We start from the raw sequence: 24,387 nt of genomic DNA, 5'->3' as shown, positions 1-24,387 counted from the left end.
AGGGCAGTCATTGGCTGGGGGCAGTATGACCCAGAGACCAGTGATTGGTTACTACTAAGAAAGACAGATCAGAAACAAAACTGATACTGATTTTTTCTTTACCGAGGATTCCCACCCTGACTGGGAATATTCATGAGCATGTGAATCCATGCCAGACCCATGCTGTAGAACAGCAGTTACAGGTAAGTAACTTGTTCCTTCTTGTTGCCCTCTTCCTCGCGTCAGTGTTTGCTAGTAGGTTGGTTTCACAATATTGAGGGATATTGTCAAGATGCTTTGTGGGTTGCAGAGGGCAATTACAATATACCAACAAAGCATGTGGAATGTAAAGGGACGGGGGGGGGGGGTGGGGAGATACCATGTCTCATCCAATGATGTCTCACGCCACACCCTGAGGGATGCCACCCCCCATGTGATCCTCCCTCAAATAGCTGCATCCATGGTCAGGATCAGGTTGTGGCTGCCGTCCACTGGTCACATGAGGAGAGGCCACTTCCGGGAAAGGAGTGAGGGCATAATCTGATTCATTACACCCCCACCCCTGTTCAGTCCCCTTTGGGGATCGATCCTCCACTGTGAGACTTTCCTCATGTTTATGGGGCGGCGTGTTAAGCCTCCTAAATTTCCGAGTGCCTGCTGTCTTATCCCGTCTCCCCATGCTTCTCTCGTCGGGCCGTCCAAGCCCAGCCCCTTCTCTCGCCTGTTTGGACCCCTTTCCCTAGCCCAGTTCTTTGAGGTAGTGCAATGCGCCCTTCCCTGTTGGTTATGCAGAAGTCCTAAGCTCCTTTTTCAGAGGTAAGGGAATAGGGATATTCCCACGTGTATTTAAATCTGTGTTCTTGCAACCATTGAGTAAAAAGTCCAACAGTCTCTCCTTCTCGCTAGGGTGAATACCGAGGGTTCTTGCAATATGTCGATCTTGGTTCCCTCGTAAGTGAGATTCTATTGATTCCTGGCTTTCTCCAAAAGGATTGCTTTAGCTCTGTAATAATGGCACTTCGCCAGCACAGACCGTGCTCCTCCCGCCAGGCATCTAGCTCTGTGAATCCGGTCAAATATGATGTCATCCATTGATTAGTCTTCGCAGGAGATTAGGGAGAGGATTCTTGTTTTGACATTCTTTTCCAGGGCCAGAGGACTTTCCACAATATACTTCCTTAATCTTCATTGTGCGCACGTTACACCTCATCTCTCTGTTCTCTAAATCATTGAATTTCAATGAGATGCCCTGCAGCTTAACCTCCAGTTCCTTAATCCTAGCATCCAACGTCATCTCCACAATGTCTGCCGACAGCTGGTTACTCAAGTGCCTCCACACTCTCCTCCACTTTCTCCTCCGTACCTCTTAGCACCTTCATAGATTAGATATCCCCCCTCATTTACCGGATCTCCTCCAACAGTGTGTTGATATCAGTCTTAGTTGCAACTTCTTCCCCCAGGGATACTTTCCGTTTGCTCATCTGAGCGACTCTAGGCTATCCACTTAATGTCCAGTCTGCAGGCCACAGCTAATGTCCCACAGCCTCCTTACCCTCCTCTGCACTCCGTGGGCTCCTCTTAACTGCTCCGCATGCTCCCCTTAACTTCCTCATGGGTCCCTTTCCTTGGACACTCCTACGGCCTCCTTCAGAGCTGCCTTGCCAGGGACGTCTCTAGGCTCCCGCCTCCTCTGGCCACTGCTTACAGGAACCTAGGCTCCCACCGCCTCTGGTCACTGCTTATGGGTGCCCCTCCCTGGAGCCCCTTTTTCCCCTTATGTCTGTTCCTCTGAGCTGCTGCCCGCCCCTGCCCATGATGCCTCTGCCAATACGCCTTTCCTGGGGCTTAGACTTTCCCTCTCTGCTGCCCCTTGTCCCACATACCTCCTGACTTCTATTCTCAGGCACAGGGGCTTGGGCCCCAAGTCCTCTCAAGATCTGCCACATGGCCCTGGGGTGCCCCTTATCGCTGCTCTTTTCTTAAATTCTGCTTAAGGCACCCCCGGGCCTTCAACGACTTTGCTGCGCATGTACCGCTCCTCCTCTAGGATGCGATGTGGGGCACACTCTTCTTCTGGTGGCCTATGGTCCACTGCTGTAACTGGGCTCTCCTGTCTGCCTTGTGTACCGGCCCTCCGCTCATTTCACCCCTTACAGGCCTCTTGCATCTCGTCCGAATCCTACAGAACACTGCTATGGCTACCCCTGCGGTGCCCCTCATCGTGTGCTGCTGTCTTTGCCTTCTCCATGCAACGGCCTTCCCTCCTGTCTGCGGCCCTCCCGGTCTCACCGCACAGGGCTCGCCACTAGCTTTCCCAATTGCTCCAGTGGGGGCCTGCATATTCAGCCCGACCGCCTGACCTTACAACGGTAATGGGGTGTTCTGATCTTGCGGTTGTTGTTTTTCATTCAAGTGGGTTTGGGGAGCGACTTGCTCAGGCTGCCATTTTGCATGGTGGTCTCCTCCCTTTAAGTTTTTACTTGTCGTTTTTAGGGATTTAATCTGCCATTGGCTGTGGCGCTGGAAGTCCTAATGAGACTTGAAACATGTATTTTATGGTTCATAGTGACATTTTCGAACGTCAGATTTTCGAAAGGCCATTTTTTCGACACCAAAATGCAGAATTTTTTTTCCGAATGTTTTTTTTTTTTCTTTAAACCAGGGGGTGGGGGGGGGGGCGGAGGTCCCCCCGAACCCTGTTTTTTTTTTTAATTTAATTTTTTTACACTTTTTTTTTTTACAAACGAAACAAAAATAAAACATAAAATAAAAAGACCATTTGTCATTTTTTTTTCAGCATTTTTTTGCCACAAAATGGCATTTCGAGAAAAAGTTTTCGACAATTTAGCTGGATACCGTTTTTTAATATAAAAAATGTTGATCATGCATCACCTGCTCTAAATCCATTTCAATGTTATTTATTCAGTTGTGCAATTTTATGCGTAATTAACGAATACTAGCAAAATCCATGTCTGCCAGTGTATTGTTGCTTAATTTGTGGAAATGGTGAAAAGTGAGTTTTGTTGCCCAGAACATTATAATAAAGTATTGTTTTTCTTTTGTTAGTATGAATATACTGCCGTCCTATTAATTTCTGTTTTTTTTTACACAGTTACACGTTGGAATGCAACTATAACACTGGACGATCTGTCAATGCCATTCCTGTGGCCTGTCATGACAATGGCAGGGCAAGCCCTCCCCCTCCTCCAGCATTCCCACCCAAGTACACCACAGACATCTTTGAACAGGTAACTTGTAACCCACACTGGTGTTGACATTAAGCCGTTGTTTGTTAATTCTAGTCATGTGGAAATTCACCTTTATTTGGGGTTTGTGAATATTAAAATGTTAGTATGTAGCATTGTTTGGTTGGTAAATATCTGCTCTTGGAGTCGCAAGAAATAAAGGATGTCCATTTAACGCTTCTAGTGGTGAACCATTGATTTGTAAATCTTGTGTTTGGGACAGCAGCAGTCTTTATTGCAGAGAAGGAACCCTGTAATTTATTTTCACAGCCTTCTAATGGGAGTTGGTGTACTGATTTATTTTATTTATTGGACATTTTGATGGCGCCTATACACAAGTGGTTCAAGGTGCATCAAGACAAAAAAGCCAGGGGGGTTCTGAGGGTTGACAGAGGAGAAACAATAAATGGCCCTCGTAGGCCTTGTGACATTCACCCCATGCAAGTGCAGTGAGCAATAAGTGCAGGGGAAGGGGGCAGGTCAGGGCGGAAGGACTGGGTTAAGGTTAGGGGGCAGGGGAGAAGTGTAGGGGGGTGGGTGCCCAGGGGGGTGGGCAAGTGCTAAAGGGATCCCAGGAGGGCAAGTACCAGGGCAAACGGGGGGTACAGGTCAGCTGGTTGGAGGGAGGGATGGTGTGGGGGGACCAGAGTTAGGCTAGTCAGGGAAGGGTGCCAGAGGGCAAGTGCTGGTTAGGGATGCTGGGGAGAACTAGACGATGAGAGGGCGGCCTGGCCCCTCTAAGACACGGGCACCAGTCGCAGTGGCAGAGGGATATTAGCAAGAAAAGGGGAAGAGTCTTGAGAAGTTTCCTTAACTTAAGGAGATCCGGCTCAAGTCTGATGGGAGCAGGAAGGCGGAGAAATGTCTGACCTGCAGATAGTTGGGGCTAGGGGGCTGGAGGACTATAGCAGGGAGGTATTTATTAAATTAAATTTGGATGTAGCAGGTTGCCGGGTCCTAGAAAGCCTTGTGGATTATGTGGAGGGCCTTGAATTTGATCCTTGCAGCCACCAGGAGCAAGTGGAGAGATTTTAGGGCTGGAGAGATGCAATCCCTGCGCTTGAGGCCAAGGATAAGTCTTGCAGCCCTATTCTTGATTAGTTGAAGAGGGCGAAGGGAGGAGAGAGGCAGATTGAGGAAGAGGCTGTTACAGTAGTCCAGCCTAGAGAGAACCAGAGCTCTGGTGACCCAGAGTTTCTGGGGAAAGGTGAGGAAAGGGAGAATACTTCTGAGGAGTTGGAGCTGAAAATGAACTTCTTGGCAAGGTCTGAGATGTGAGGGTAGGGGAAAGAGGTGTCAAAGATGACCTCAAGGTTTTTTGCCTCGCAAGAGGGTGAGTGCCCAAGGAGGGCGGACAGAGAGTGGGGGCTGGGAGCAGGCGTCCTAATGAGAAGGATCCACCCGGTCTTACTGGCATTAAGGTAGGTATCAGCTGAACACCATGCTTGGATAGCAGTCCGGTATGAGATAGGAAGAAGAGGGGATAGAGGAGGGAAGCTGAAGGAGAGCTTTCTCTCCTCGGCAAACCACTGGAAGTGAGGCGATAAGGTGGAGATCAGGTGGGCCAGAGGGGCAAGGTGTATAGTGAAGAGCCACGACAATAGGATAGAGCCCTGAGGAAAAGAGTGAGGAGGCGGAGAGAAAAGGGCCCAATCGCACTCAGTAAGGTTGGTTAGCTAGGAAGGTGGTCAGCTAAGCCATTGCCTGGTCTGTGATGCCTAGGGTGTCGAGGAGCTGGTTTGAGGATGGCATGATTGACTGTGTCAAAGGCAGAGGAATCTGATCGAGAGGGATCAGAACGGAGGGAGAGTTGGAATCAAGATTTCAGAGCAGATCTTCATGAGTGTTCAGGAGAGCAGTTTCCGTGCTTCTGTATGTTCTGAAGCCAGACTGGTGGTTGTGAAGACGGCCAGCAGATTCAGTGTGGTGGGTCAGTTGGGGAGTGACCAACTTCTCCAGGAGTATGCCCAGGAAAGGGCAGTAAGGGTCTGCAGATGGCTTTTTTATGAGATTATGCACAAAGGAGTGCTTGAGGGGTTTTGGTTAAGAGCCAGTGGCAAAGGAATGGTTACAGAAGTCAGTCAAGGCAGGGGCAAGAGAGATGTCCTTGATAGTTCTTGAAGAGCAGGTGAGCACCTGTTTGGAGGAGACTTCATAGAGCAGACTAATCTAGCGACCTCATCCGGTGCAATGGGAGAGATCAATCAAGAGTGGGGAGGGGACTAAGGGAGGCAAACGGGGGGGAGGGAGGAGTAGAGGAGAGTGAGGACATGATGCCCTGTGTTTTGGTAGAGAAGTGAGAGTCCAGGGCAGTGCAGAGGGCCTGGGAGGGAAGGGGAGAAGAGGAGACTGCAGTAGGATTGGCAAGTTCCTTGCAGATTTTGAATAGTTCAACCGTATTATTGGTAGCCCCACAGATGCGGGCTTGGACATGAGCCCTCTTCTTGCAGTGGATAGTCGATATTGCCTTTTGGAGCAGGCGGCAGACCAGTTTGTCAGAGAATGTGCTTGAGGCCTGCCTCTTGCGCTCAGCAACTCTTGTTTCAGAGCAGACAAGTTCGAGTCATCCCAAGAGTTCCACTTGGAGGCAGGCTTCATGCAAATCCTCGTGACTGGGGCAAGGATGTCCAGAGTATTGGAGATGGGGAGATGGAGGCTAGCAAGTGCTGAGTTGGAATGAAAGTCAATAATAGGGGTCGGAGGAAGAATGAAGGTGGCGGCAAATGCAGCGACTGACACACGCTTAATCGGTCGAATGGTGCGGCCGGAGAGATCAAGATGGGAGGAAAGCAAGGAGTGGTCAGACCAGGAGAGAGGGGTAGTTGGTGGATTGGAGAGAGTGATGTCAGGTGAGATTAGCGCTTCCAGGGAGTCTAGATGAATGTTAGTCACCAATGAAAAGCGGTTTGGGGTAGGAGGTCAGGAGAGGGGAGAGGTCAGCTCTTTCGGAGAGGAAAAGGGAGAAAAATCCACGGGGCCTATACATAAGGGTGAGAGTAAGGGAGAGGGTAGGAGAGACACCCAGCCTACATATGAGGTATTCAAAGTTAAAGTAAGATTAAGTGGCAATGATAGTAGGAGGTATCCATTCAGGGAAGACAAAGGCAACTCCACCTCCATTGCGGTTAGTCCTGGGTTTGGGGAGGATCTTGTAGCCTTCAGGAAGGAGTGTCAAAAGCAGTGACAGAACTGGCATTGAGCCCGAAATGAGGTAAATCTAAACAAGAGGAATGTAATGTATCCATTACATAGTGTGCCTGCACTGAGAACCATAGTCTCAGATGATATTGCCATAGTCGACTATGTAGATGTAGAAAGAAGCGACTTGGTGATTCTTCATGTGAAATCTCAACTTATCAAGCACACACTATTAGAGGCTAATGCAACCTTACTGCCTTTTAGATTTGAGCTGAGTGTATCGCTCAACCCGAAGCTGTCTGCAACAACAAAACAAATCCTCAACTCAAAGCAAAACAACCATCAATTCACACCCACTGGTGCGTCGAGAGGAAAAGGAAGAAATGCACCAGGGCCAGTTGTATTGTATTTATTGTGTTTAATATAGCGCCTTTGTCCAAAGCGCTTTACATAGGACAGTCAACAATATAATGAATCGGAATGCAAATCAGCGTTCATAAACAGTAACATTCAAACTGTGTTCATAAATAGTAGCAATCAATTGTCATTCCTTGGAGTAATCAGTCAATCAGTGTTCATAAACAGAAGCAATCAATTAGTGTTCATATGAGTAAATGAATCAGTGTTCAAAGAAGATTAAATCAATTAGAGGACTGTAGCAGGTGGGTTTTTAGAGAGGAACGGAACAGAGGATAGGAAGTAATGGAACAAAGAGACAGGGGAAGCAAGTTCCAGTTAAGAGGGGCTAGGAGTTGGAACGAGCGAAAACGGGATTGGGCACAAGGGGGACGTGGGACATTGAGTCTAAAAAGATTAGTAGAGCAGAGGGGAGCGGAATGGAGAGTAAAAAGAAAGGAGAGATGCAAGGTAGTCAGGAGCAAGGCCATAGAGACATTTGAACACAAGACAGAGAAGGGGAAATTGGGTCATGGTAGGAGAGAAGACAGAGTAAGCGAATTGATAAATGATAGATGGATTTAAGAGGAAAAAGGCGTGCGTGGGGAGAACCAAAGAACAGAACAGTAGAATAGTCTGGAGAAGACTAGTGAGTTTTGTAGCGTGAAAAGTGAGAAAAGGGCGGACTCTGCGAATGTTGTAGAGATGAAATCGACAGGCGCGGGATGTAAGGGAGATCTGGTTGTCAAGGGAGAGATTAGAGTCCAAGTAAATGCCAAGATTGCGGGCGGAGGGAGAGATTGAGAGACGGGAGCGAGGAAAAGAGATGGCAGAGGGAGGAGATCGCGAGATGAGTTTTTGCGGGAAAGAATAGGACCTCTGTTTTTTCGGCATTGAGAGGGAGGAAGTGAGAGGTCATCCAGGACTTGATGGCAGTGAGGCAGGAGGGAGAGAGTCTGATGAATGTCTGAGGAGGTCGACGAGAAGGATAGAAAGAGCTGGGTGTTGTCAGCGTAGAAGTGGTGTGGCACGCCAATGAATGAGATAATGGGGGCAAGAAAGGAAGTATATAAGGAAAATAGAAAGGGATCAAGGACTGAACCTTGAGGAACGCCATGGACCAGAGGCACGTGAGGAGAAGTGTTGCTGCCCCAAGAGACAGCAAAGGTACAGTTGGATAGGTAAGATGAAAACCATGATAGAAAAGATCCACGCAGACCAAGGGAGGAGAGAGTCCATGAGCAAAGAATGAGCTACAGTGTCAAAGGCAGCGGACAGATTAAGTAAAATAAGAATAGATGAGTGTTTGGAGTAGCGAGCAGTGAGAAGAGAATTAAGTACGTAGGTAAGGGCTGTTTCAGTTGAATAGTGGGGGTGGAAACCAGAATGAGTCTGAGGAAGGAGAGATAGGCTAGACACGAATGATGAGATTCGTGAATAAACAAGGCGCTCAAGAAGTTTGGATAGAAAAGGTGGGATATAGGACGGAAATTAGAAGTAAGAAGGGGGTTAGCTGTAGGTTTCTTTAGGATAGGTATGATAATTGCATGTTTAAAGGCAGAAGGAAAGGTAGAGGTGGTGAGACAAATGTTAAAGAAGGAGGTGAGAAAGGTTACCATGGGTGGGAAGACTTTGGGGATAAGTAAAGAGGGGATGCGGTCAGTTGGGGCTGCTGTAGGGTGAGCTTTGGCCAGGAGGAGGGCCATCTCAGAGTCTGTTACTGGAGGAAAGGTAGAGATAGTGCTGGAGGGGGTAGGGAAGGATAATGGGGGAGGAGTTGTAGGAAAGTGAAGATGGTATGTCCTGGCATAGGGAGTGTACTTTGGAAGAGAAGAAGTTGGCAAGGTCAGATGCTGATGGGGATGAGTTGATGGACGGGTCAGGTGTAGGAGGAGAGAGAAGTCTGGTTAGGGTTTGGAAGAGATGTCGAGGATGAGTGGATTGACTGTGAAGAAGGTCAGAGAAGTAGGTACGTTTGGCAATGTTAGTACAGTTGTCGTATAGGACATAAGAGAAATAGGCTGCATGGTTAGTAGGAGAACAGTGTTTGCGCCAGCGCCTTTCAAGGTGGCGACGCATAGAAGAGAGATGAGGAGAAAGCCAGGGTTGGGCAGGTTTGCGAGTGGGCTGAAAGCAAGAAAGAGGGTAAAGTTAAAATTGTGTAGATCACGCCTGTGGAAAGTCTTAGTAGAGGAGAGGGAGGAGGTGCTAGAGGGAGTAGGCAGGAGCAAGGAAGCTGAGATTAGGGTGTGATCTGAAAGGTAGACGGGGAGAGTAGATATGAGGAGGCAGTAAATGATGAGGTGAAGATCAAGTCGAGGGTAGAACCAGAGATATGAGTGGAAAGTGGGTAAAGTAGGTAAGAGTCAAGTATTGATGAGAAGGGAGATGTTAGATGAGTAGAGGAAAGATGAAGATTAAAGTCTCTGAGCAAGACGAGGTGTAGGATGTGACCAAGAAGGTGGTCAATGTCTTCGCAGAATGAGCCAAGTGGTCCAGGTGGGCGATGGATAATGAGAAGAGAAATGGCATGAGGAGCATGAAGAACTTATATATCAATTCAAATGAGGAGTATTCTGTTAAGGGTACAGGTGATGGAATAGATGAGCATTTAGGACTGTAGAGTAAGCCAACGCCGCAACCGCATCCATTGGCACAAGGGACATGTGCAAAAGAGGATAGAGAAGTAGTAAGAGAGGCAGCAACAGGTGTGGAGTAGTGGAACGGTAGTTGGTATGAGGGATTGTGGGAGGGGACCGGGTAGGTATGGAGATCGTCATAAGGATGATGAGCAGTACCTTGAGGCTGGAGGAGAGCACGGTAGGTGGGACAAGTGGTGATGGGAACAGGCGGGCAGGGTGTAGCATGCTCACAGGGTCTATGGCCACGGACACGCAGCGGACAGCTGCAGACAGCTATGACCCACTTCGCTGCAGCTTCGCCTGGAGATGGGTGATACAGCCGCGAGCATCAGAGAAGCTGGTGGGCATGGCTTCCACTTCAATGGTCTGTTGCTAGGCAACAAATAACAGTGCCCCTTCAGGTGACGCCGGCATGTGGTGGAAGGGCAAGCTGGTGAGTCCCACTGTGCTCCTGCACAGCGAGGTGGCCCAGAAAGATGACAGGCAGCTAGAGGCACTTAGCTTGCCTGGAGGTGAGTGTTTCAGCTGCAGGTGAGCGAGCGTGAGCAAGGCTGGTGGGCATGGCCTTCGCTTCAATGGTCTGTTGCTAGGCAACAGACAACAGTGCCCCTTCTGGTGATGCCGGCAAGTGGTGGAAGGGCAAGCTGGTGAGGCCCGCTGTGCTCCTGCATAGTGTGGTGGCCCAGAAAGATGGCAGGCAGCTGGAGGCACTTAGCTCGCTTCACCTAGAGGCGGGTGTTTAGCCGCAGGCGAGCAAGCATGAGCAAGGCTGGTAGGCGTGGCCTCCGCTTCAAAGGTCTGTTGCTAGGCAGTTGAAAATCACTTTCAAGAACAAATCTGCACCTTTCAGTCCGTACCCCATACACCATAACATGATAAACAAGACAGGCAAAGCAACTGACTGGCGTTGGATTTGAAAGGCCCTGGTTGGGCCAATGCATCACTAGCACAAGGGCAGCCCATGTGACCATACTTGTTCCATGATTTCCTGGAACACACATGGATTTAAACATCTGTTCAACCAGTCCTTGAATCTGACCTCTAATACAATAATCTATGTACAAGAGACGTGGCTTCGTACTCATCCGCTCTAGGCCAGCAAGGCAGGCCATATGCAGATTTACTGACTATAATTTAACATGGACAATACCTACAAGTAATAAAAACCACTAATCCAAATCCTTTTATTCAATGAACAATATTGAAACACATTTTTGCGGAGAGAATTACCCCTCACATACAGTGGTAATATTTATTGGAATCCAGCAATGATTTACTCAACCAGATTCCTTCATACTATATCAGTTATTTTTGATGAGGTGTACACAACCCTACAAAGTCCACACTTTCTAATTTGTGGTGATTTAAATGCAAGATGATTGGAGAATGAGGGCAAACCACTAACAACAATAATGACAAGTGAAAGAAAGGTACCGTTGAGAAGTCAAATGTGGATGCAGGAACTGAAAATTCAAAATTGCTACCTGCTAAACAGCCAGACGGCCCGTGATGTCCCAGGAAAAGCAACTTGGAGAGGCAATAATTCAGCCTCCACAATTGACTATATGTGGTCTTCAAAAAGTTTTCTCACAATTTTGAATGGCTTAAAATCATCAAACAACAAAGTAGTGATCATGACCCCCTGATCTCACTTAGAAATTGAATTATCCACGACACCTGTTACTTCAATCGGGGACCAACATTATGACCAAGGTGGAAACCGTATAAAAATCACACAAAAGAAATCTTCACTCGATCACTGAGCAATATCTCGAGATGCGTGAAGCTCATAAACTTGGTCAATGTTATGCCGCTCTGCTCGCAAGGTTCCGGGTTGTAAACATGGGTCTTAAACAACCACTTCTGCAACCAAAGCACCAATTCAGTATCACTCTGATAAACAGATTAAAAAAATCCTGCAGCAACGATGTGAAAGTTGAGTTGAAAAAAAGAAATCAACGGTATAAGAATTGGCTAATTAGCTTCAAAATGCAGCGTGATCAAGAGCAGGCGCAAGTGATGCTGAAAGCGATCTGCAACCCCAACACCAAAGACACATGGGCAATAATTAACAAAAGAACCCTTAATCAACAAGCGCGTCGGAGTAGCGGGGTATCCGAACACTGCTGGTTCAACCACTACTCAGTCTTTGCCAAATCGATGGGCTCTCCTGATAAATTGGTAAAAACATCACCAAAAGCGTGGAATCTTTGCTTCAATGATGACATCAAAGAAGCCATTACAAAGCTAAAGAAGTCTAATGCAGCAGGACCAGATGGGCTCACAAATAACATCTAAGATCTCAAAAAATTGACCATATTCATTGCCTCTCCAGTCGACCACATTATCAGTTGTGGGGAGTTAACAACAGTCTTGGACAACTGCCATTGTCGTACTGATTTTTAAGAGAGTAGACAGAGCCAGTCGAGCTAATTCTAGACCAATTGCTTTATTGGACGTAATTGGTCAACTGTTCACATCAAACCTAAAAATAAATCTGACTAAATGGGCAACTGAAATAAATATTATTGACCCTAGACAAACCGGTTTTTCGAAAGGGGCTGGTACGGATCTCAAACATTTCCTACTTAATGTATTGAAACTGCAAGCGCTAAAACAAAAATCAAATCTGTATTTAGCATTTAACGATCTAAAACAAACTTTTGACATCGTGAACCGTGCAAAACTATGGGCCAAACTTCACAGGTAGGGCTGTCCATTTGACTTGCTTCAAGCTATTCAGGCCCTTCACAACAATAAAGCAATGCACATAAGATTGAACAATGAAGGCCAACTTTCAAGAAAAATACAGATTGAGAGAGGCGTAAAACAATGCTGTCCGTTGGCTACAACACTATTTGACTTATGCTTAAAAGACAAATTAGAGACACAGGTTAACCTTATGGCGAATCCAAATGAACTGTTAGTAGTTGTCAGCTAAATGGTTCTCCCTGTATTGTGGCTGCCCCATAGTAAAATAGAACTTTTGCTTGATTGGATGATCCAAATTGCACAACTAATAGAATTAGAAATGAAACTCTTACAAGTCAGGTGAATATACAGCTAGTAGTTTAATCGAAAATGGGAAGTAGTGTATGGGAAGTTCTCTATGACTCCACTGATCTTATTTTACAAACAAAAAGTGGTGCCAATTTTAACATATGGAGTTGAAGCAGCTTTAAATCTCTCGTGTAAGATCTGGAACATACTCGCGAGGAACCTGGAAAAAAGTCCTTAAACTACCAAGAAGTCTACCAGTGGCTGCCATTCGAGCAGAATATATGGTTGCTAAAAAAGTGGCATGATAAATGTTTACTTCACCTCCTGTATTTGGCCACTTCACTAGAATCTTTGTTGACCAATCCTTGTGCTGTAAAACAAAAACAAACATGATTGGATAGAAACGTAAGATCTGAGAGCTCAATAAAAACTGATGTTCGATTTGGGACATGAAGCTAGATTGCTGAATTCAACCTTGAATTACCTGCAGAAATTTCCAAGTAGGTACCATCGCAACCGGTTCCTTCAGTTCAGATTAAACCTTTATGCACCGAAGGAATGTTTTTTCTGCAGAAAAGTCAGAACTGTCATATGTCTATTTTGGAAAATTGCAGAGAATGTGAAACACTTAAACACCTGATCACTTATGTCCCGCATTAACAGCTATAAGAACTAACTTTCTAGCAGCTTACGTTAATAAGGCAAATACACTGTCGATAGACGAATGGTGGAGCATGTTCTTACTAGGAGAAAAGCCGGCAAGAGTTTTGCGCAGGAGTGAACTTTCTGGACACAATTCTAGATAGATATTCTAAATCCAGGTTCAATACTAAGACAACATGTATACTAATAGCGTTCAACAAGACAGGATGGTTAAAGATGACATGTAATGATACGTTTTATATCTAATGAATTATGAAGGAATCCATATGTATGTGTTGAAGGTTTGTGATCAACCAAAATACAATAATAAAAAATGACATCTAGATTCGATTTTTTTTTTTTTTTTTTTTAATTATTTTTTCCCCTTTTTCCTTTTTACAGAAAGTGTAAGAGGCAGCAAAATGAGAAGGCCTGCAACGACCTGTAGTAATTCAGCGGCCAGTTTGGTGGCAGATATTCAGTGTCGGGAGATAAGATGCTGTGTAGCTCACGCTATAGTCAGGATGGCTTGTGTACCGATGGTTCTGCGGGGAGGGGGGGAGACTCACAGTACGCTGTGCCTCAGCGGGAGGAGGGGGGCAGTGTTTGCCCAGTGGCAAGAGGAGGGAGAGCAATCCCAGCCCCGGTTATAGTAACACAAGGAGTGCTCTTACCTGATGAACAGCAGCAGAGATCTTTTGTAGGCAGCGGAGCAAGGTGAAAGAGTAGTGTCCCGACGGCCATTGCCACACAGGGGCCTTAAGGTGGGCTTTGGTTGGGGCACGGCTCACGTCTGCTTGCTTCCGGATTGGCCTAGATAATGCAGATTTGGGCCAATCAAGAAAGCAGTAGGGAGGGCAGTGGAGGCACTTCAGAAATGGCGGCGGCCATGTTATGTGGTTTATGGCCCCAGCATTTCACTAGCCCCACTGATGGCTGGGCCATTGCACGCCGCTTACCGCGCATGGGCAGAGAACAAGCCGATTATACCTTTTAGACTTGTATCATGGTGTTTTAAATAGTTTGCATATGCCCAAGGTATGGAACTCCCATAATTAATTTGTTTTTTCGTCCATCGGGATCGATTGCTTGCCAGATAGATTCATGGAAAAACAGAGATGTCATACTCATGAAATAAATGAGCATTCCTGACGACTCCACTTTACTTTGACAAGGCTTGTCTTGGCTAGAGATAAACAGTTGGTTTGATGCGCCAGTGGCTTTGGGAGTGTGAGAAAAATGTTCTCTTAAGATTGCTGCCCTTGGGCTATGAAGTCACCCATTGCTTTGTATGGTGTGCCTTCCTGGACTGCTGTCAGCAAGGTTTCAAGTGTCCTTTTCCCACAAACTATTGAAGATGGTACTGCCTTCATAACACGACTGAAAACAGTTAAATAATATTCTGCTCCCGAAAAAACTTCCAAGACTGTGCTTAATGCGTTTTCATGGTTTTCACACCATCACTTCAACATGGAAATACACAGATATGGTAAGCTTTGAGCAAGTGAGCTCAATGTGTTGCCTCGAGCCATTACATTATGTAATGTAGGTATGTGTTGGGAAAGATTTTCTTTTTGCATCTTTGCCTCCATATATTCATATGGGACTCCCAGTCTTTCTGCTTATTTTTGATCCCTGTCCTGACATTTGGAGGTCAGTGAAGTCTTCTGCTTCACTTCCCTTGCCTTTTGTTCATTGTTATGGGGAAACCGACTAGTCCATAAGACTGTCAGTAGTGAGAGGTGTTGTCTCTCCTTTGGAACTCTTGTATTTTTACAATTGCACGCATCCCCTTACAGTAAAGTGAATTTAGGATAATTTGTATCCTTAACTGTTCAGCTGGTGGCCTATTGATTACTTTGACAACGTGCCTGAGACAAGCTGGTGGCAGCTGTGTGGTGTTATTTTTGTTTACTGTTTTTATTTTTACTGTTTTTGTGATATTAATCTCATGCACTTTTGCATTTACTGCGAATGGCTACAAAAGATGGCGGCTAGCACCCTAACATGGCAGTGCCACAAGATTTTCACTTGTTCTTTTGCCATCTTGTCCTTTAGCCATTTCCTGCCTTCTCAGATCAGAAACTGCTACGTATGGTAACCCCTTTTCACAGTGAAAGCTGCTGCTTCGCGGGCAAGTTTGTAAGCCAGAGAAGAGGGCTGAGACTCCCTGGTCCTAGTCAACAGCCTCAGGCACCCAAGTCTGTTGCTGGACAGTTATGACCAGTGGGCTGAATGTTGCAGATACTTGCCTTTGGTGGGTTGGGCTAGTTCCCTGCCTGATTCTTGGATAAAAGGAAGGATCCTGCAGCTTTTTGACGATTGTCTTGTACTTTTACTAAGAAGGGCAGCCGGCTGACAAACGGAGGACTCATGCAGCTGGCCAGCTTCGACTCCAGCAATTGGCCAGGTGAAACCCAGCTCCTCTGCCTGATCAGGTAATGCCCTTGATGATTTGGACCATTGGTAACAACCAGTCTCAATCCCTGTCCCTGGACCACCCGGTGGACAGAAAAGCTCCCCTTTGTCCTCTGGCCATTCTGAGCTGAGCCTCAAGTCTCACAAGCCATGAGTTGCCTGTCCTCGCAATTTCAGCCTTCTTACAACAAGGGAAGCTGCTTTGGCTTCACTGCTAGAATCGCCTGTTACTGCTTGACTGTGCTGGAACCATCCTTCAATCCTGTGTGGTCTCCTGAAGCCTATGCACTGCCGAGGTCTGCTTCTTTTTTTGTTTGGGCGTCATTTTCAAGAAGTTGCCTGAAACCATCTGGTATGAACAGCGACCAACTCCTGACACAGCAAGTGCCTTCTGCACCCGCGACCCCTTGACGCCCCTCACCTGAACCAAGTACAGAAAATTGGCGCACAAGTGAATTCCGCAACTCTTGCAGTGTTGCCTGAAAGAATCAGAGTCGGGAGGTAAGTGAACATACCTGTTTCTGTCCCCTCTAACTCCCATAGGGTAACATTGGGTGGAGAGCCGTTGTACCTGAACTCCCTCTGGCCTTGACTTATGATAGGATCCTCTAGGCCTTAGACCTTTATCTGGCCAATCTCTCCCCTCGGCAGAACTCCTGACTGTCAAGCTCCTGGTCTCAGCTACCCAAACACTTACGATGCACCTTATTTACAGGCCCCCTGGACAAATATCTACTTTTGAAGAAGATATTACCACTCGTCTTACTGCTAAAACTAAATTGAGTTCACAAATCATTCTATTGGGTGACCTCAACCTCCGATTCCAAGACATCAAGGATACCAAAGCCCTAGATCTCGCCAACACTATAACCGAACTAGGTTTTACTCATCGCATTTTTTAACCCACCCACACTAAAGGCAGGACCTTTGATTGGGTGGCAGACCTCAATTTCAACATCCTAGCGAGCACACCTTGTGTCTGGTCAGACCACCATCTGATCTCCTTCACTATCAAGTATGACAGACAGCGCCCCAAGCAGAACCTCTCGCCTCCAATAAGCACGAGGAGCAACAGGGACATAACACTCGAGAAATTGTTGCCACTTACTCCCTATCACCAACAACCTCTGCGAATCACACACAGACCCCACTTTGCTAGTAGACATTTACAACCAGACCCTCCTTAAGGCCATCAATGCAATTGCCCCGCTTAAACTACAAAAGCCGAAACCCCCCGCGCACCTTAATTCATGATTCACGCCGCACCTCAGAGCCCTACGCAAATCAAAAAAAATGATAAAGCACCCTGGAAGAGCCTCCTTATAGTAACCAATAAAAGCAACCTTCTGATAGCATTCCTCAACTATAAAGAGGCGATACAACAAGCCAAAAAAGACACGTACAATAACCGTATCATCTAAGCCAAGTAGAGTACTAAATAACTTTGCAATATACTCAAAGAATTAGAATCACCATCAGCTCCCCCCGACACTTGCATTAAAGACATCACGTGGTGCTCCAACATACAAAAAGCACTACTCGGTAAAATCTCTATGCTCCAAGAAAAAATCGAATCCAAAAAAAAACAGTCTCACACTTGCCTCTCCATAAAACACCTCTCAAGCCTCCTCCCAGAATACTTATCAAGCCACAATCCAGAATACCTGCAAGCCATTCAATTTCGCCCCACTCTCAACCAAAGACATTGAAAACCTAATACTTAAATAGAAACTATCCAACTGTCAAGGTGACGCTTGTCCAGCATCCATCAAGGAGGCAACCACAGAACTGCCTCCTTTTATCACCTCTTTAATCAATGCCTCATTCAACACTAGCATAGTCCCCAACAACCTGAAAGATGCCTGGGTTCTACCATTACTCGAGAAGCCATCGCTAGACTCCAGTATCCCTACTAATTACAGGCCCATCACCACTGTCTTCTTCCTTCTGAAAATCCTGGATAGAGCAACCTATCTGCAGATCCAGGAGCACCTAGAATCCAATAACCTCCAGAGTCTTGGGCAATTAGGATTCAGACCAAGGTATGGGACGGAGACGGCCCTGATTGACCTGAAAACTGAAATTGAAGCATTAAAAGACTATGGCAAACTCGCACTCCTCCTTCTACTTGACCTATCAGCTGCTTTCGACCTGGTCAATCACCAAGTCCTATGCAACCACCTCATATCCGCAGCACATTTCTCCAATAAAGCCACTACCTGGGTCCAATCATTTCTAGAGAACAGATCCATAAGGGTCTTCTCCCCTTCAGCCGCAGCCGACCCGGCACCAGTCACATGCGGAGTCTCCCAAGGCTCTTGTGTATCTCCAACTCTTTATACGAAGCCTCTTTTTGATGACCTTGACAATTTGGGTGTCACCTACACTAATTATGCAGATGACACCCTCTCACCCACACCAGCGGCCACAAAACTGATTCCAAAGCACTCGATTGTATTTACCTCGTCATTCAGGCATGGATGGCACATGGGCTCCGTCTTAACGATGATACGACAGAGCTACTTCTCCTCGGATCACAACAGAGACTCAGTAAGCTAAATGTCAGCTTCAACGCCTTCATTATAGACTGCAATCCCATCAAGATCTCTAAAGACGTAAAAACTCTTGGGATATACCTAGATTCCCCTCTAACCCTAGATGGACAAACCAATGCAATAACGTCCTCAATGGCTTACACGTGTAAATTAATCACTGCTTGTAGACCTTTTCTAACCACCACCAACTGCACAACCATAGCCTGAGCATTCGCCCTGTCGAAACTGGACTACTGCAATGCGTTCTATCTAGAGACTAGCCGACGAAACGCCAACAAGTGACAAGTACTACAAAACAGCACTGAATATCCCAATTGCCCAACATATCTCGGAATTCAGATGCAATCTCAAATGGCTATCGATCAACCAACAAATTGCCTTTAAATCACAATCGCTCACGCACAAATTCCTTGCGAACTGCGCTCCTAGCTACTTGGCCGATCTATTCTCTCGCAACACATCAGACCGCCCTGTTGCCCAAATTCACTGCCTCAAAATCCTGAGGTTCAAGATACAGAAGTCCGGGGGCGGGAGCAGCTTCCCTGTGCTTGCCACCAAATTTTGGAACACATTACCCACCTCAATCCGATCTGAGCCCTCTTATCACACCTTCAGAAGCAAAGTCAAAATGTGGCTTCTAGCACAAGAACACTAACTCACACTTTCCAGGCGCCATTGCTGAATACTAGCACATGCTCATTGTAAATTTGTTTATTGCTGACGGTTCATGATCATTTGCATACGGAAAATCATATGCAATCTGTAATCGATACATGTATATAATGTATGTCTGTATATGTTATGCTCACTGATATTCCTATGTATTCTGCAACTAATACCCTATGTACACCTGTAATTTCGTAATGTAAATATGTAACATTGTAAACCCAAGTAATGCGCCCAGTTGCTTAAGTGCTCAGCAGTGCGCTCTACAAATAAACAAAATACCAACCCTTGACCCAGGTTCAGCGACCAAAGACTTAGCTTTGTAACGGAATAGAGTGGGGTACATAACCTATTTGAAGTACATACTTGCATTGCTTTAAGGATATTTTCATTCACCACCACAGTCCACTGCATCAGTTCTGAAATAGCTTCCCTGGAGAAACCGTAGTGGAACTTGTGACTTTTGGCCACAAGCCTCATACATTTTAGGGCTATAGTAAGTGATAGTATCTCTAAAGGTGAGTGTGTGTGTGTGTGTGTGTGTGTGTGTATATATATATGTATATATATATGTATGTATAATACATGGCCACCGTAGTGGCCATGTAGTTATGGTTAAATTGGTGTTTCCATAGGAAGAGCACTTTTTGGGCGGCTTATAACTTTGCTCTCCCTGGACGAATCCTCACCAAACATTGCAAAAAAAGTATCTGGGTCACTGAATTTTTTTGCAAGGTTTGGTGAGGATTCGTCCAGGGGGGGCAAAGTTATAGGGGGGGGGTCCCAAAACTTTTTTTTTTCCCATACACAAATGGGAAAAATCTTTGCTCACGCCTACAGCCCAAACCGCTGGACGGATTTACACCAAATTTGCGGCAGGAGTGGCGGCTTGGTCCCAAAAGCGTGCTTTGCTTTATTTGGTGTAAAGCCGTCCAGTAGTTTTTAAAATGACAGAAATGTAAGTGAAAAAAATTAGTGATATCTGTGTTCGCTTCACGGACACACCTCCCTGTTTGCTCCGCGGACAGGACGGTGATTGGGCAAGGAGCTTGCGTGATGTCCGCGGACATCTGACGTGCTCTCTCATTGGATGCGGTGAAAGCGTGCAGTGAGTCTGGCTTCAGAGACGCCCGCCATCTTTGTTCCTCGCCGCCTGCACAGTAAGTCTTGTGTCTGTCTCCTGTGCCTCCCACTCCCACTCATGCCCCGTGTGTCCTTCTTGTCCCCCCCTACCCCCACTCATGCTCCGTGTCCCCCCTGTTCCTCCAGCCTCCCGCTCACGCCATCGGCACACGGTGGCCAGCGGAGGGCCGAGGAGCGGGATCTGCCGCCTCCACATGAACGCCGTGTGTCTCTCTCCCTCCCCTCCACCCCCCCCGCTCATGCCCTGTGTGTCTCTCTCCCCTTCCCCCACCCCCGCTCATGCCCCGTGTGTCTCTCCCTCTCCCCACCTCGCTCATGCCCCGTGTCTCTCTCCCCTTCCCCCCACGCCCCGCTCATGCCCCGTGTCTGTCTTCTCTTCCCCCCGCTCATGCCCCATGACTGTCTCCTGTTCTCCCCACCCCCCACTCATGCCCCGTATCTGTCTCCTGTTCCCCTCATGTGCCGTGTCTGTCTCCTGTTGCCCCCCACGCCCCCCGCTCATGTCCCGTGTCTGTCCTGTTCCCCCCAGCTCATGCCCCGTGTCTATCTCCTGTTGCCCCCCACCCCCGCGCTCATGCCCCATGTCTGTCTCCTGTTCCCCCCCGCTCATGCCCCGTGTCTGTCTACTGTTCCCCCCCACCCGCTCATGCCCCGTTTCTGTCTCTTGTTGCCCCCACCCCCCTGCTCATGCCCCGTGTCTCTCTCCTGTTGCCCCCACCCCCTGCTCATGCCCCGTGTCTCTCTCCTGTTGCCCCCCACCCCCCTGCTCATGCCCCGTGTCTCTCTCCTGTTGCCCCCACCCCCCTGCTCATGCCCCGTGTCTCTCTCCTGTTCTCCCCACCCCGCTCATGCCCCGTATCTGTCTCCTGTTCCCCCCCATCCCCCGCTCATGCCCTGTGTCTGTCTCCTGTTGCCCCCCACCCCCCTGCTCATGCCCCGTGTCTGTCTCCTGTTCTCCCCACCCCGCTCATGCCCCGTATCTGTCTCCTGTTCTCCCCACCCCCCTGCAGGCGTCTCGGGGTAGGAAGGAAAATCTTTGTTTTTTTTACCACCCGGCGTTCCCACTTTGAGGACATAAGATGTTAGTGGTCTTCATCTATTGAAAAGGATGTTATGGTGACGTTGCACTAATAAAAACCTTTAAAATTTAGTAAAAAAAAAAAGTTACAGGGACGTTATGGTTAAGTTGCACTAATAAAAACCTATGAAATTCAATGAAAAAACTTTGTCAAAGGGATGTTATGGTTCCAAGTAAAACCGAAAAACCCTTGAAATTTGCCAGTTATGGTAAGCTAAGCAACCTTAACTCGCGCCACCACCGTGCACTGCTAAGACTAACACCCAGGACATCAAAGATGACATCACAAATGTCATTGATAATCATAACGTCCCTTTAACAAAGTTTTTTCATTGAATATATATATCTATTTCTGAGGCTTGTGGAATCTGCTTAGATCACATGCTGTGCATAGGCCGACATCTAGTGGAAGCTGCGGAGTATTACAGTTTGTTTTTCGAAACTCGAAAATGGGCGTTGACACAGGGCGTGCCAGTAATACTATCCCTAGTGTGACGTCCACTGTACCCAAGATCCGTCACGCGTCTAGGATCCTCAGATTGTTTTTTTCCGCCATACTGGTCGGAAGCATTTTGCGGAGTCCCCTGGCCTTAGCCATACTTTTGCTAAAATATTAATTTATTTCCATCCTTCCCCATCCCAACGTCGAACTTCGACACTCGACGCCGGCTGGAGAAGAAATCGAACGTCGGCTGCTGCATGACGGATTTGGGCCTCGGAAGGCCTCTGGCCTCGGCCCGGGCCTTGGAAGACCTCTGGCCTCGGCCCTGCAAGTAGGCAGAGTGGGGAGTTGGACATACTCTATACTCTTGGTATATAGGTACACCTTATACATTTCCTACACTTAACAGCCCGCTGCCTCAAGGTGCGTATGGAGGGTACCCCTTTTCAATTCTGCCCCAAGTGCAATCTAACGATCCTATCCCCCCCGAGTAAGAAGCCCCGGTTTGAGACACAATGAGGTCTACAGACCCCTTCGAGGTACAACCATACTCACGACCATACTCACTGTATCAAGGAGAGGCTTCCTTTGGTGAGGACCAAGAATTTGGCATGATCGAAGAGCAAACCGGGACGGGCTACTATGGGGATGATGATGAGGACCAAGAAGAGGAAGACCCTGAAACCTACAGAGTAGATTCCGCGGTAGAAAACGAAGCCCCGGTTACCGACTCCCCTCTCGATAACCAACCCCCCTCCTAAACGAGGTTCTCGCACGTGCTGCAGAACATTTCCATATTGACACCCACGGTGTCCAGGAGGAGAGGGACTTCGCAGAGGAGTTAGTGGGAGAAAGGAGGCCTGTTGCCCAGACCATCCCTATCCTTAAGTCCATTCAGCGAAGAATAGACCCGTCCCTGGTGAACCCGAACCTCACCAGAGCAGTCAATCCCAGGATTGAAAAACTTTTCAGGGCAGCCCAGTCTGACCCTCTCTATATAAGAGGACATCTGAAGCCAGACGCCCTAGTTGTCACTAACACTCGTAAGAGGGCTGGAACACCCTTGTCATCGTCCGAAGCTCCTCCCGACAAGGAGAACAAAAAACTATATGGTTTCGACAGGAAAGTAGCCTCAACGTCGCCTATCAAGCAAGGATTGCAAACTCCACCACCCTGTTGGCCAGTTACAACTGCCATCAGTGGGAAGAAGTCGCGGCACTCATAGCCTATGCTCCGGAACCTTTAAAGGGCCAGTTAGCTCCGATTTCCGCAGAGGGTAGAGCCGTGTCTGGTTGCATTTGAAAGCAACTTTTGACTCCCCGGACAACGCAGGCAGATTGATACCAGAAGGCACTGTTATCAAGAGACATGCGTGGTTACGGCAGTCTGGTTTTAAGGCAGAAACCCAGGCATCATTGTTGGACAACCGGTGGAAGCAGATCTGTTGTTCGGTAAGGCGGTCGAGGACGCACTGAAGAATGCCAAGGACGAATACGAGACACTCAAGTCCCTTGGCCAGTTAACCAATAAACCCCCTAACCAGAGAGGGAATAGTAATTTTCGCCGCCCACACGGCCAAAATTCCCAGAGAGGATCGAACTATTCCCAGGGGCAGGGTACACAGTGGAACAACAGCCAACAGTCTACCCAGGGTTACGGTAGGGGTAATAGGAGAGGTCGTGGTAAAGGCAGAGGCAGCCCCAGCAAAGGAGGCGGCACGCCTCCACCAAAGCAGTGACGCTCAGATCAGGGTCCCTTCTCACGCAACCCCAGTAGGGGGACGCATTTCCAACTTCACCCAGGCTTGGGAAGAGATCACATCAGACAGATGGGTGCTGTCAACAGTATCCACAGGGTACTGTATAGAACTACTGCAGCGTCCCGGAACCATCCTCCACGACAAAGAGTACACTCTTTAGAACATCAGAAGATTCTCCTTGAGGAGATCGCCATTCTGCTAGAAAAGGACATGATAGAACTTGTCCCGGGACACCAGGTAAACAAGGGTATTTATTCAACTTACTTCCTTGTGCCAAAGAAAGATTTGACAATGCGCCCAGTATTGGACTTACGGCCTGCCAACAAGTATGTCAAGCCCCAAAAGTTTCGTATAACTACGCTACAAGAGGTAATCCCCCCTCCTAAAAAAGGGGGATTACATGGCAACCTTGGATATGAAAGATGCTTATTTTCATATTTCCATGTTCCCGGCGCACAGAAGGTACATGCGCTTCAAGGTGGACAGTCGGCACTACCAATTCAAGGTACTGCCCTTCGGGATAGCTTCGGCACCAAGGGTATTCACCAAGGTACTGGCGGTGGCGGCTGCACACCTACGCAGGGAGGCAATTCCGGCGTACCCTTATCTGGACGACTGGCTCATAACGGGGGAAACCCCAGTAATTTGCAGTACAAACATTCAAAGGACGATCGACCTCCTCCACGAGTTAGGCTTCTCAATCAATGAGAAAAAGTCAAGCCTGGTGCCAAGCACCTCCAAACAGTTCATAGGAGCTATCCTAGATACTCAAGAGGGGTTGACCTTTCCTTCAGAGGAAAGAATTCGGAATATACTACTGCAAATTCCGCATTATCAGTCCGGTCACCAAATAACGGTTCGCAAAGCAATGCGTTTACTGGGCATGATGGCGTCGTGCATTTACCTGGTCCCCCACGCGCGCCTGCGCATGCGTCCCATGCAGGAATGGTTGGCGAAACAGTGGTCTCAGGCAAGTGGTCAGTGGGACGATCTAGTGGTCGTTTCGCCAACACTAGTACAAAGCCTTCACTGGTGGACAAGAGAGAATCTTGCACAGGGAAAACCCTTTTACGATCCCGAAGTACAGGCAGTAGTCACTACCGATGCATGTCTGACGGGGTGGGGAGCTCACCATCTCCACCACACAGCTCAGGGTCTCTGGTCTCCCTCAGTGGCCAAGAACCACATCAACCTGCTAGAGCTTCTGGCAGTATTCAGAGGGCTTCAAGCGTTCGAGCCCCACCTACTAAACCTGTCAGTGCAAATCCGGACGGACAGCACAAC

The 24,387-nt window shown here is 47.6% G+C and overlaps 1 protein-coding gene across 10 annotated transcripts in view; it reads left to right on the top strand.

The window, feature by feature from the left end:
• The window catches only part of AGBL5 (AGBL carboxypeptidase 5), a 1,732,162-nt gene that overhangs the window by 934,074 nt on the left and 773,701 nt on the right, over window positions 1-24,387 (top strand). For all 10 annotated transcript variants that reach the window (XM_069605526.1, XM_069605530.1, XM_069605525.1 and 7 more), the window contains one exon: window positions 3,092-3,227. In XM_069605526.1, coding sequence (XP_069461627.1) covers window positions 3,092-3,227 — 136 coding nt within the window. The remainder of the gene's footprint in view (window positions 1-3,091; window positions 3,228-24,387) is intronic.

Source organism: Ambystoma mexicanum, chromosome 4p, assembly GCF_040938575.1.
Source record: "Ambystoma mexicanum isolate Mex_15411 chromosome 4p, UKY_AmexF1_1, whole genome shotgun sequence".
In the NCBI taxonomy this organism is placed as follows: Eukaryota; Metazoa; Chordata; class Amphibia; order Caudata; family Ambystomatidae; genus Ambystoma; species Ambystoma mexicanum.
The sequence above is the reverse complement of the archived record's forward strand: the minus strand, read 5'-3'. Positions and strand labels throughout refer to the sequence as shown.